Genomic DNA, 14609 nt, shown 5'->3' on the forward strand with positions numbered 1-14609 from the left:
TTTAAATCCATTCTTTACATGTATATATTTATTTGTGTGTGTTCCAATATGTCTGCTCCAGTTATCAAGCTCAGGTTGCCTGCGTGGTGGCAAACCACTTCACCTGTTGAGCCATTACAACAGCCCAACAACCACATTCAAAGAAACCACTAATAAGTTACCAAAAAGCTGCCTCTGTTTGAGCAAATGTGACTTTTCTTTACATTTTAAGAACCTTAAAATGCCTACTGTAAGATGACTAGGCCTTTATGCCTAGTCATAGAACAATAGAAGCAGCTGCTGGTTACGTCTTAGGTAAGAAAAAGCATTGGCTTGGTTTTGTCTCGTTTCTGGGATATCCACTCTGACCATCTTTTCTACTTTCACAATCCACTTAACACAGCCTATGACTGTAGCTGGTCTTTACTATTTTGTAGGTTTTTCTTTTACCTCTCTTTACCTTCCCCCTGTCCCCGGTTTCATCCCCTAGCACTATACATGAGAGAAACAAGGATAGAGGGGAGAGAGGAATTTGGAAGATCCCTGAATCTAATTCCCTTCTTTTGTTTCTTCTTTGAGCATGACAACTAACTAACAAACTGCACCCAACCTCCCTACACGACCAACAACCAGCACTACCTAGGGGGCGTCAGCATTTGTATACCTCTGAAAAGCTCTCATAGTTCCAGATGTTACACAACTGCAGAAACTATCTGTAGCTGGCAAAACCATGCTTCTGCTAGAACACGAGGTAAGTCATGTGGAGAGTCCCAAGTGGCCCCTTATCTCTACCACTCTGGGATTAAATCGAAAGTCCTCTTATAATATTTCTGTATTCTTAAAGAAACCAAAATTCCAAAATTGTCACTGCATAAGATCACCTAGGAAGAGAGAATTTTAATGAGGAATTATCTAGATTAGGTTATATCTGTAGGGAGCTGTGTTAACTGCGAATTGATATCGTAACACCTAGTCCATCGTGGGCGACTCTGGTCCCTAGGTGGAGATCCTGAATGGTGTAAGAATAGAGACAGGTAGCTGAAAACAAGCAAGAATGGATTTATTTTTATTTTTTATTTTTTAAAGACTTATTTATTTATTTAATGTATGAGTACACTGTTGCTGTCTTCAGACACAGCAGAAGAAGGCATTGGATCGCAGCCCAGATGGTTGTGAGCCACCATGTGGTTATTGGGAATTGAACTCAGGACTTCTGGAAGGAGTCAGTTCTCTTAACCACTGAGCCATCTCTCCAGCCAAGAATGTATTTATTGTTTCTTTGCCTTTGGCTATGGATGTGAAGTGACTTAGCTGCTTGAGTCCCTGCCTTGAGTTTTCTTCAGTGATGAACAGCAAGTTGGAATTATAAGCCAAATACATCTGTTCCTCCCCTATGTTGCTTTTGGTCAGGATATTATATCACGGCAACAGAAATGAAAACTAGAGTAAGAAGCAACTGACAACTTGTTAATTAACTGCCAGAATGTTCCAGGCTGACATGCTAACACTATAAAACAAGTAAAAAGACAAAAGAGTTCATTTAAATAATTTCTATAAGATGCTGAAATTAAAAACATGCCTCTTGGGCTGGAGAAATGGCTGAGCAGTCAAGAGCATGTTTTGCTCTCCCAGAGAACCTGATTCAGTTCCTAGCACACACATTAGGTAACTTACAACCAACTGTAACTCCAGCTCCTATGGGATCTAAATCTCTGTGGGTACCTGGATACACCAACATACACATAATTAAAAATAATAAAAATTTAACACACATACATATAATAATAAATTACTCTCGGCTATCTTTTAAGGCCTCCTTCTAAATAACTGATTGCCAGTCTTATTTTCTAACATTGCTGTTCATTATTATCTGAGTGGATTTCAAAGGTGATAAACTCATCCTACCATGGTTCAATGTATCTTTGTGGATAAACTCTCCCCAGAGATCCTTTTCTTATGCATAGCTATAGTCACAGATGTGGAGTAATAGAAACTAACTTTAAAATTTTTTTTGAGTGCAGAAAACAGTGTCTAATTCAAAATGAACTGTTATATAAAGTGCCCAAGTGAAAACGGCAACAATCAACACTGTACACTTGGCTGGCTGTGACCTGTAATCTAACATTAGAGAGGAAGTCATGTTTATTTTATGATACACTTGTTTCTATGATAGAAGTCTATATAACCTAATATTGTCCACATACTCTAAGCACAGTGGCACAAGCCTAAAATGTCTCTCAGGAGACAGAGGCAGGTGAATGGCTGTGAGTTTAGGGCCGGCCAGGGCCACACAGACTTCGTCTCAGAAGGAAGACTGCCACGCGCCAACAGTCCTTCCCCAGGGGGCTGCCCTCCGGAGCGTGGACAGACACAACCTTCATGCACTCAGTGCGCTGTGTGAACCCCTTCCAACACTAGCCCCATAGACTCTTAGTTTCATAACAAATCCAAACTAGGCTACAAATCAGATGTTATGCAGTCAGCTCCACAAGGCTCTAGGAATATTTTATTGATAAAAACAATAAGGTGCCCTTTCTAAAATGTAACAAATAATTCCATGTTTAGCACATAAAAACTTATAATCAACCATGGCATAACTGATTTCAGCGGAGTTCAAGTCCCTGCACGTACCTGCATTGTGTGTCTCTCGATTCTTCTTCCTGAAACAGAAAGTACAAAGACAGGTAATAGAAGATAACAGAAAAGCATTTTTTAATTTTCATAATCATAAAAACAAATTTTATAAAACTGTGCTCATTACCTCAATAAGGAATTACTTAGTGGGTATTATGGCATGAAAACCTTAATGTAGACACTTTTGAATAAATTTAATAGAATTTGAAAAGTAAGAACAGTTCTCTACTGATACCCAGAAATCATACGCTTAGAATAGAATCAGTCACTATTTGGGCATGTGATTTCATCGTAGACTGCTACGATGCGAGCAGAGCGAGGGGAGGCGGAGCAGCAGTGCGGCGGGATGAGCACTTGTGGTCTTTCCGTCTGTTATGCAGCTCAGGTTAGCCTACCCTTACGTTTTCTCTACATTTCTACTAAGGATACTGACTTTCCCTTTATACAGTAATTACCCACCTCATTAGCTTTCACTAATAGCTATTTGGTAAGAAAAGAGAATATAGTACTTTCTTTTCTTTTGTTTCCAGTTTTAATTTGAAAACACAAACAAACAAACAGATAAATAAACAAAAAAAGCTTGAAACATATACATACATTTAGGAGAAAAATGAAGAAAAAGGGAGGGATTGCCAATATTCAACCTCAAGTGCTATCAAGTGCTGGTTCTGCAATTCAGATTTCCCTAATGAAACCTCAAGCTTCCAAAGTTTATTTTAATATTGTTTTGTACATGTACCCGTTCGAACAATACCAACATTAAATAACTAAAACAAGAAGATCTAGAAAACTCTCTGTATAGGTTCCCGCTGGGACAGCTCATGTCTAACTTTGGCACACAAGCAGACTCGGATTGTCTGTCTGTCTGTCTGTCTGTCTGTCCTGTACCGCACTGTCATCACTGAGAATATAGTACTTTTAATGTTATTAAAAGCAGTGGCCACACAATTCTAGGCAATGCTAGAAACTCAGAAGAGGGGCTATAAGAAAATGAAAGTAATCAACACTATGTATATTATCATTAATGGATTATAATGTTACAAATTAAATATAATCTAAATGTTTGAGGAGTTACAAGAGGAATACAGTATGCTGGTGAAAATGTCCTTAGACAGCACACATGTGACACAGATCTGATACAATGTTTCAACTACTGATGGCCATTCTTACTTGTCAGGCTTCTGAGAGAATAAAGCCAGGTAAATTTCAGCCATGTAATCTTTTAGTAAATCTATTTCTATCCACCCACACATATTGGGAACTAATTCTGTTTCCTACCTGCCTACATGACCTTATTTGGGGCTGTGGATACACACCTGTGCTGCTTTTTCGTAGGCGTCTCATGCTCTGTCATTTCTGGCATGGTGAGAGTGATAGGAATCTACGAAGGGATAAAAAGACAGATATATTCCAAGATGTTTAGCCATTCTAGAGTTAGGAGAAATCAAATGGCAATTCTATTTCAATATCACAAAACAAAACAAAAAATGCACAGAAACATACTTTACTGGGTGTTATATGAAACAAGGTCTAAGGAAATAGAACGTGAGCTGGAAATCCCAACACTTGGCAGGTTGAGACAGGAGGATCATGAGTAAGGCCAGGCTGGGCGGCAGTAAGCCCAGACTAGCTTGGGCTTCAGAGTAAGATGCCACTGGTAAAAATGGTAAGGGCTTGGCCATCGTGAACGGTAGGAACACAATGCCCGATCCCTCTCCAGAAACGACAGAGGACAAACATTATTCTAAGCAGCAGATGTAAGCCATGGTTAGGCTTCCTTCAATTCCCAAGCGCCACAGTTTCAGCTATCCACGGAGACTCACTAAAACGTGGGTGTGAAAACCATATAAGACAATGGATTTTCCTCTTTCTTCCTTCATTCTTTTTCCTCTTGACCCTCTCTCTTTTAAGACAGTCTAATTATGTAGTCCAGTATGGCCTCAAACTTGTAATCCCCCTGCTTCAGCTTCCTGAATGGTGGTATTATGGGCATACGCCACTACTTGGCTAGAACTGATGCCCTATAGGGAAAGCTACGCATAAAAGGGCAAAGCCCGGAGGCAGAGACACTCATACACAGAATGTGGCAGTGCAAGGCCAGCACTACCACTGGGGACTTCCTTCTCTGTTTTCAGGATACAGTGAATTTTCCAGAGTTTGAAAGGGAAATGTTTTCAGGATACAGTGAATTTTCTAAGAGGCTGCAAAGCTAGGGTACCTGTTGGGCTACAAGGGAAAAGATATAAATGCAACACTCCCCCTCACCCCCTTTCTGGGAAGGGAAGGGAGGTAATAAGTATAAAAGTAAAGTCAGAATGCATGGGTTTAAGACCTGGCTGTACTCCTTCCTAGCCTAGGCCGCAGGCAGACTCTCAGAACTTCAGTTCCACATGACTGGGCTGCTTTGAGAAGGGAGTAAAAGAACACCAGGAAGGCACAACACCGCGCACGGTGCCTGGAAGCAAGAAGGACCCAGGAAATGCTCTATTTCACAATACACCCCAGCCCTAGAGAGAAGGAGGGCAGAAGGAGGGAAGGCAGACAAGAAGCTGACAGGAAACTGACCGACTGATACGGCCTTGGAGAACATATAGTCCCACCACATCTCTAGGGGCTAGCAAGATGGCTTAGTAGGTAACAGTGTCTGCTACCAAGTCTGACGATTTGAGTTCCAAGCCAAGACCCACACAGAAAGAGGAACCGACTCCTGCAAGTTGTTTTCTGACCTACACACACACCATGGGGCACACACACCACAAAAGAAAGTCTTAAGTGTTTTTCAAAAACAAGTCCCTTCTGCGGCCTGTTGCATCTCTCCTTCAGCTGGTGAAGCTGCCTAGACCTGAGAGCCGCTGCAGTGGCCACGCACGGAACTGAAGTGTGAGACAAGCCAGCGAGCAAGCACACAAACGACCGTCTCCTTTCTCACCCAGGGGCTTGCAGAGTTTCTTCACTTTAGATTCCTGGCTTCCAACACCTCCTCTTTCTGATTCAAATCTATCATCTTCTGCCAGAAGATGGTCTCTATAGGTTATGTTTTCTTCTTACTACAAAAAAGAAAAGCCAATGAGTGTTTGCAGCCACCAGTATCGAGGAGATGCAGCTGGCAACTGGTAGCATGCAGGCAAGGAGGACAACCCTGACCATTCCCCACCACTGGAAAGCGAGTGAATGAGTTACGCTCAAAATGCCTTTCTCCAATGGGGCAACCATAAAGAGGGCTCCCACGGGCAACGGGCAGCATGGAGACACGTTCTCCTCAATTCTGTATGCTCAGAGTCCCTTGGGTCTCCAAAGACCTCCATGTTGTCTAATATTAAGACCCAATTCTAAAATTATCTTTCCTTCCATTTCTCTTATTTAAACTTTTATTTCTTCTTCATATGTCTATGTATGGGCATTGTGTGGTGTATGTTAACAAGTGTGTAGGCACATGTGAGTGTGTGTACACGCTAAGGAGATCCAAGGGTGACGCCAGTTATCTTGGTTGCCCTCTGCTCTATTCTTTTTGCGGCAATGACTCTCAAGGAGACTCAGAGTCCCTGCCAGTATGGCTAATCTCCACAGCCCACCTGTTCTAGGGACCGGCTCCACAGTCAGAGGCTGGCATTGCAGGTGAGCCACCATGCCCAGCTGGTATGTGTGGGTTTGGGGGAGTCTAACTTTGGTCCTCTTGCTCCCATAGCAAGCACTTTAGGTGCTCCCCAGCTCTCTGCCCACTCCTGTTTTATAAGAGTGACTGAAAACTTGCTCAACACTGGGAAGGCAGACTAAAGATCTATGAACAGAGGATGGACAGCAGACACACTTCACAGCGCTGTGCCAGACCTGCAGGGGTGAGGGCTCTACGTCTTCTTGGGAAGTGTCCCTTCTGCCTTCTCTTCTCTTCTTGTTCTTTACTCTCAGAAAGTCTGGGAACCTTAGCTCTATTTTAGGGTAATCTTTCCCAAGTATAAATAATAAGAGTCACCTCATTGTGCTTTCTGTCTGTGGGTCCACAGGTGAGAGTGGACATGGGAGAGTTACAACTTAAAATAATGTTTTTCAGTTCCATTCATTTCCTAACTCAAATTTTCTTTACAACTGAATGAAATTCTATGGTGTGTGTGTGTGTGTATGTTACATTATTCATTCATCTGCTGATGGACATCCAGGCTGGTTGTGTGTATGTGTGTGTGTGTGTGTATGTTACATTATTCATTCATCTGCTGATGGACATGTGTGCGTGTGTGTGTGTGTGTGTGTGTGTATGTTACATTATTCATTCATCTGCTGATGGACATCCAGGCTGGTTGTGTGTGTGTGTGTGTGTGTGTATGTTACATTATTCATTCATCTGCTGATGGACATGTGTGCGTGTGCGTGTGTGTGTGTGTGTGTGTGTGTGTATGTTACATTATTCATTCATCTGCTGATGGACATCCAGGCTGGTTTTACTTCCTTGCTATTGTAAAGAGAGCCAACAACAAACATGGATGAGCAAGGGTCTCTGTACAGCAGATACAATCCTTTGGGCATATGCCCAAGAATGGGTCATACATATACGGAAATTCTATTTTTAGTTAAGATTTTTTTCTTGTGTGTTTCTGTATGTGCACATGCATGCACACCTATGTGTGTAGCTTATATGTGTGTGTGGTGTATACACGTGAGGGTGTGGTGTACCCGCTCGTGGAGGTCACAGAACTTTTTCTATTGCTCTCCATTTTGTTGCCCGCTTTCAAAGCTTTCTATCTCATCATCTTGCTCTAGCTGAGGCTATATTAGGTAAAAGTGAAGAAAGTAGACATTCTTTTGCTGTTCCTTATTTTAATAAAGTACTTATTTAAGGGAGTGAATATTGTAGCAACTATGGAAATCAATGTGGAGGCTTCTCAAAAAAAACTTAAAACTAGGGCTTGGAGAAGTGGCTCAGTAGGCAAAGGGCTTACTGTACAAGCACAAGGCTCCAAGCTCAGATCCTCAGTACCCACACTTAAAAACAAAAACAAAAACCAGCTGGGTTGAGCAGTCCGTGCTGTAATCCCAGCACGAGGCTGAGAGACAGGTCTCAGAGGCTCACCCGTCAGCAAGTTCAGGTGATAGAACGTGCTCCAAGTTCAATGCGAGACCTTATCCTAAAGATATAAGGTAAAGGGTGATGGAGGAAGACACTCAAAGTCAACCTCTGATCTTCATATGTACATGTACAGGTAAGTATACATGCTCCCAAACATGCACACACACAGATCCATATACATACACACATACATACATACATGTACAACACATAAGTACATATGCTCTCAAAACAATCTAAAAGGGGGGCTGGAGAGATGGCTCAGCAGTTAAGAGGTCCTGAGGTCAATTCCCAGCAGCCACATGGTGGCTCACAACCATCTATAACAGGATCCAATACCCTCTTCTGGTGTGTCTGGGGACAGCTACAGTGTACTCAGATACATTAAAAAAAAGATCTAAAAGAGATATAGATTAGAAAGGAAAAAGTTAAATTATTTCTATTTGTAGTTGACAGGATTCTATACTTAAAAACCCCATGGAAATACACACACACACACACACACACAATCTGGACCTGACAAATAACGGATATAATCACAGCACTGAGGAAGTTGAGGCAGGAGGATTATGAATTCCAGGGGAGCTAGGGTTAACTAGAGAGCTCCTGTCAGAGAGACAGAAGCGAGGATGAGGGTTGGTGGACAGACCCTGATGTAAGGCTGGCTGACTGGGTAGCAGGGCCCCAGAGCTATCTCTGCCTCTTCCCCCTCAGCACTGGAATTACAGGTACGTGCCTCAGGCCTGGCTTTTACATGGGTGCTGGTGATGTGAGCTATGGTCCTCATGCTTGTACAACAAGCATTTTACTGACTGAGCCATTTCTGCACCCTCCAAAATTTACATTCCTTATGAATAAAGGACTACATTATCATAAATCTTTGTCTACTTACCAATTAACCTACCAATGAAGACATGGCTTTTCTACTCCTCTTGGCACTGGGGTTAAATGCTGCAGGGCCTTAAACCCAAATTGTACATTCAGCTCACATGGCATTTTAAATACAGTATTTACATGACTAAATAAACATCTTCTTAAAATAGTTAAAGTGCCATGAATTTTTAAAGACAGATGCTAAAATATTATATTAATAATCTATGAGTTGTTATATCTGCATGGAAAGAAAAATCATTGGGAATCGAGTCCAGGCCAGGCTTTACTCTTACATGGTCCTCAGATCTCCTACATCAAATCACACTGTCTGTGACCTTTTCTGCCTTGAGGTAAAACACACACAAACTGCAGGTATCTTAAGTACACCATTCAGTGACCTTTGACAGATACATTTCTATGATTCAAACCTCATCAAACTATGATATTGCCACCAATTAATTCTTTCTGGCCTTCCCTAGTCAATCCCTTTGCGCTACTTAGTGTAGCTTAGCATTCAGACCCACCCCCTGCCTGACCGTACTGGGATCTTCCGGCCTTGTTGCTCAAGGCAGGTTCCTCTCTACATCACTAATAAAGCTGCCCTTTGTGAAATCCTGGATCTGTTCGTGGTATCCTTTGGCCTGTCAGCCTCAGCACTTGCTCCCTTTGGTGGCCAGCTCTCAGACACCAGGTTCCCTGAAACATGCGATGGGTGGAGTTTCTTTTCTGGGTGATAAAATGTTCTAAAGTTCTAAGGTTGACTGTGATGATGACTATACCATTGTGTACACTGAAACCACGGGAGTGATCACTAAGACTGAACACAGTGCACAACCGTACCCCCTTCACACTAAGACTGAACACAGTAAACAAATGCACCCCCTTCACACTAAGACTGAACATGGTGCACAACCGTACCCCCTTCACACTAAGACTGAACACGGTGCACAACCATACCCCCTTCACACTAAGACTGAACATGGTGCACAACCGCACCCCTTTCACACTAAGACTGAACACGGTGCACAACCGTACCCCCTTCACACTAAGACTGAACACAGTAAACAACTGCACCCCCTTCACACTAAGACTGAACACGGTGCACAACCGCACCTCCTTCATACTAAGACTGAACACGGTGCACAACCATACCCCCTTCACACTAAGACCGAACACAGTATACAATTGCACCCCCTTTACACTAAGACTGAACACAGTATACAATTGCACCCCCTTCACGCTAAGACTGAACATGGTGCACAACCATACCCCCTTCACACTAAGACTGAGCACAGTAAACAACTGTACCTCCTTCACACTAAGACTGAACACGGTGCACAACCGTACCCCCTTCACACTAAGACTGAACACAGTAAACAACTGCACCCCCTTCACACTAAGACTGAACACGGTGCACAACCGCACCTCCTTCATACTAAGACTGAACACGGTGCACAACCATACCCCCTTCACACTAAGACCGAACACAGTATACAATTGCACCCCCTTTACACTAAGACTGAACACAGTATACAATTGCACCCCCTTCACGCTAAGACTGAACATGGTGCACAACCATACCCCCTTCACACTAAGACTGAGCACAGTAAACAACTGTACCTCCTTCACACTAAGACTGAACACGGTGCACAACCGTACCCCCTTCACACTAAGACTGAACACGGTGCACAACCATACCCCCTTCACACTAAGACTGAACACGGTGCACAACTGTACCCCCTTCACACTAAGACTGAACACAGTATACAACTGCACCCCCTTCACACTAAGACTGAACACAGTGCACAACTGTACCCCCTTCACACTAAGACTGAACACAGTGCACAACTGTACCCCCTTCACACTAAGACTGAACACCGTACACAACCGCAACCCCTTCATCTTTTTCTTTCTTTTCTCTCTTTCCTCACAGTCTCATATAGCACGAACTTGCATCACACTTATGAAGCCCAGTCTGGTCTTGATCTGATGCTCCTGCCTCAGCCTCCCAAGTGCTAGGATTACTGGTGTGAGCTAACACGTGAGACTAGGGAACTTAGAAAGCAAACGCACAGACCCAAAGCCATGTACGCACAGAAGCAATCTGATTTAGTTTTCTTCCTACAACAAAATATTCAAGTCACTTGCTTTAAGTGGGTTAGAATGCTAAGCTGGACAGTTTAAAAGTGGGAGACTGGGCAGGGGAGTACAGCTGGAGCTGTCAAAATGGCCCGGGCAGCTTGCAGACTAGTGAAAGCGGTCCGAGCAAGCTTGACTTGATGAGGCGAGGACCATCAAGGAGGGAAAGAACACATTTTTTTTTTTTAACAAAGAAAAGCTGTGGCACCTGGCATTCACATGTAAAACGAGGCTGGAGAGATGGTTCAGAGTGCAAATGCCCAGTGTAGGGGGATCAAGGGTGGTGGAAGAACACCCTGATACAAGGGGGGATGGGAAGGAATGGGGGTTTCTGGGAGCGGGGGGAAAACCAGGAAAGGAGATACACTTGAAATGTAAATAAAGAAAATATCCAAAAAACAAAACAAAACAAAAACACTTACTGCTCTAGCACAGGACCCTGGCTCAGGTCCTAGCACCCATCACAGGTAGTGCATGGGTGTAACTCCAACTCCATGACTTGATCTTCTGGCCTCATGGGTATTATACACATACACATGATTACACACAGATATTACACATGTATGTGTAATTAAAAATAAATATTTTAAAAATGTTTAATTCATGTCACATTTAAATACCACAAAACTGTTAAATATAACAGCAAGAAACATGCTATAAAAAAATAAATAAACTGAACTTCATTAAAAGTAAGAGCGAGTTTTTGTGCTTCCAAAGTGAAAAGGGTTGGTGAGATGGCTCAGTGGCAAAGGCCTTGCCTCCAGCCTTGACAGCGTGAGTTGTCTCCCAGGCTCCAAAGGTAGAAGGGAAATGACTCCTGCAAGACATCCTCAGGCCTCCACATGCAGGCCCCTAATGACAAAATGTCATTAAAAAAGGAAGAAGGAAAGAAGGAGAGAGGGGAGATAGGTGTGGTGGTGCATACCTGTCACTACAACGCTACAGAGGTAGAAGTAGGGTGATCAAGAGTTTGAGGCCAAATGGATGGGTCTATCTTGTCCAAAAAAGAGAAGGGGGGTAGGGAGGGAGAGAGGGAGGGAAGGAGAGAGGGAGAGATGGCTTAGCAGGAGAAAGTGCACAGCACTAAGTTGACCACCGGTGTTCTCTGAGTTTGATCCCCAGGACCCACACAATGGAAAGAGACCCTTCTTCCACAAGTTGTCCTCTGACCTCTGCCACACCTGTGGTAGCTGGGTATGTCTCCCAAAGGGAAGGGAAGGGAGGGGAGAGGAGAGGAGAGGAAGAGAGGGGAAGGGAGAGGAGGGGAGGGGAAGGGAAAGGAGGGGAGCGGAGAGGGGAGGGAAGAGGAGGGGAGGGGAGGGAAAGGGAAGGGAGCTAAAGCCTGTTAGCCAACACTAGAGGATGAGACAGCCAGCCTGGCTAGTGAACTAAGGTTGAGCCAAGAGAAACACTGCCTCACCAAAACAAAACCAACACTGCAGGGCGTCCAATGGCCTCCTTCAGTCTCTGTGAGTACACACACCCCCCCCACCAGTACATATTCAGCAAAACGCTCATACACAGAATAAAAATAGACTTTAGAATAAATTAATAAACTGGGTGTGGTGGTGCATGCCTTTATCCCAGCATTTGGAAGGCAAAGGCAAGTGGGTCTCTGTGAGTTTGAGGTCAGCTTGGTTTACATAGCAAGTTCTAGAACGGCCAGGGCTATGTGAGAGACCCTGCCTCAAAATAAATAATTAAATAAATAAATAAACAGACAAAATATTTAAAAGGTTATAATATCTTACTTAAAGACAATATTTTAGGGCTGGAGAGATGGCTCAGCAGGTAAGAGCACCGACTGTTCTTCCAAAGGTCATGAGTTCAAATCCCAGCATCCACATGGTGGCTCACAACCATCCGTAAAGAGATCTGACACCCTATTATGGTGTCTGAAGACAGCAACAGTATACTTACATATAATAAATAAATAAATATTTAAAAAAAGACAATATTTTAGCCTCTAATGTTTAATTCTGACTTGCTATTATTTAGCACATTCTAAAATGTTTTATACCGATTTTACCCTCTCCTGTGCCTCCTCCTGCCTCCCCGTCCCTTTACCCTTCCTAAGTATAAACGTCCTCACTCAAAAAGACTTTACCCCACTAGACAGAGTGTGACTCATGGAAATTATACCACAGCTAAACTTAAATCTCGGACTTGGATCAGCTTTCTGCTCTACACCGAATGAGCTCTACTGACTTCGATCGCCTTGCTTTACTAGTTTTTCCTTATACTAAATTATATATATACACACCTGGGAAACCAAAAATTCATAAACATTTACACTATTCTCTATTGCATCTTTCAACAACAATCACTGTGGATTCTTCTGGGAGTTCTCTTCTTTATATATCCACTTTTTCCAAAATGGCAGTCTGTTAGCAACCCTGCATCCTTCTTTGTAGTGACCATTTCACCACACGCGCAGAGCTGTGATACCACAGCTCCGGCACCGCGCAGGCGCAAACTCTAACTCACCATCCCGCTGTGCGCTATGGCCAGCTTGGCTCTCCGTGCTTGCTAGCCGAGGTTCTCTGCGGCATGTTGGGTTAGAAACTCTTTCCCGGAATGTGCTCACTACTTCCACATGGATTAACTCATTCAACCTAGCAATCTCTGGACACAGACTCATGTAGTGCTTAGTGACCAGGACACACTCTGGGCCTAAAATGCTAAAGTGAGGTTGTCACAGGCAAACATTATCTCAAGTATTTGTGGAAACTAGCGGCTTCATCTTCACTGGATAATATGCAGAGCACAACCTTTATGTTCTGCAGGTACAGAACAGTGGTCCTTGTCACAGCAAGAAGAATCCTTCATCTGCATGTGTCTCCAGCAGCTGCTGGCTACATCCCAGAGGGAATAAAAGGACCTGAGGATGTCTTGGGTGGTTTTCTGCTTCATGTAGCTGCTGTCTGAAGTTCTTTCTCTGCCCCTAAAGAGATCTTGCATCTTTCAACAATGTCTGTGGGCTCCTTCCCGACAATCCCATCACCATCCTATGTAGTGCTAATGTCAGAGTTGAGGCTCTAGAGGAACAGGAATTAACGAAGCCCTGCTCCCAGGCTAGAACTGCCTTTCGCGGTGAATCTCAGCTAACCTGTATGGGGGGAGGAAATAAGCCAAAAGCATAATTTCCTCAATACAATTTTGAATTTTATTTTTAAACTATACAAGCAAGCCCTTAACATTTAAAAAAAAAAAACAAAAAAAAAAAACCTACTTTCAAATCATCAAGAAACGCATGAGTTAAAGAGAAAGTTTCTTTGCTACACTCTTCACGGACAGTCGCTGTAAACAGTATGACATGCTATATAGCCTTTCCTCATCTTGTCACTGTGAACTACAAATACTCTCAAAGCAAAATTTATTTCATAACTAAACTCAAAGAGAACTAACTCAAAGGCTTCTTTTAAAATTCAGTTGCCCAAATACTGTCTGTCTTACGGACTGCCAGTGTCCCTCTAGGTTTAAACCTGGTAGTGTCGATCCGACCTTTCTCCTTGTATATGCAAACAATTATCTGTGTACACATTAGTAGCTGTCACACTGAAAGAAGAGGCCACACAGCAGTCCGCTTCAGCTCTGGATGCAGCTCCCTTGATGTGGGTAGCAGTCAGTTCCTCGCACGCACTCTCCCCCATTCTACCTCTGGTCCCACAACACAGGTCAGTCCTTTCTGCTGCCACAGTCTTGCCCCTGCCAGGAAAGCTTGTAGCACAAGCCCCAGGCGACCTCCTGATCAGCTCATAAGTGGTCTGTAGAAACACATTATCTCCCCTTTGCTGCAGTAACCCTGAGAATTTCACCCTACAGGTATATTCACATATGTACACAAACACATTTGTTCAAGGAGATTCGCCACAGTGTCATTTTAATTATTTTGAGAAGAAAATGCATGAAAGACTCATCAAAA

General features: G+C 43.2%; 1 protein-coding gene across 2 annotated transcripts in view; it reads right to left on the bottom strand.

Annotated features, from left to right (window-relative positions):
• Nucleotides 1–14609, bottom strand: part of Usf3 (upstream transcription factor family member 3) — a 48306-nt gene that overhangs the window by 20367 nt on the left and 13330 nt on the right. The window contains exons 2-4 of one of the 2 annotated variants that reach the window (XM_052157805.1): nucleotides 5543–5660; nucleotides 3930–3994; nucleotides 2611–2639 (exon numbers count right to left, since the gene is read on the bottom strand). In XM_052157805.1, coding sequence (XP_052013765.1) covers nucleotides 2611–2639; nucleotides 3930–3976 — 76 coding nt within the window. In that variant the 5' untranslated portion in view covers nucleotides 3977–3994; nucleotides 5543–5660. The remainder of the gene's footprint in view (nucleotides 1–2610; nucleotides 2640–3929; nucleotides 3995–5542; nucleotides 5661–14609) is intronic. The other variant, XM_052157806.1, reaches the window with a different exon arrangement.

Source organism: Apodemus sylvaticus, chromosome 15 (genome assembly GCF_947179515.1).
Source record: "Apodemus sylvaticus chromosome 15, mApoSyl1.1, whole genome shotgun sequence".
Classification (NCBI taxonomy): Eukaryota; Metazoa; Chordata; class Mammalia; order Rodentia; family Muridae; genus Apodemus; species Apodemus sylvaticus.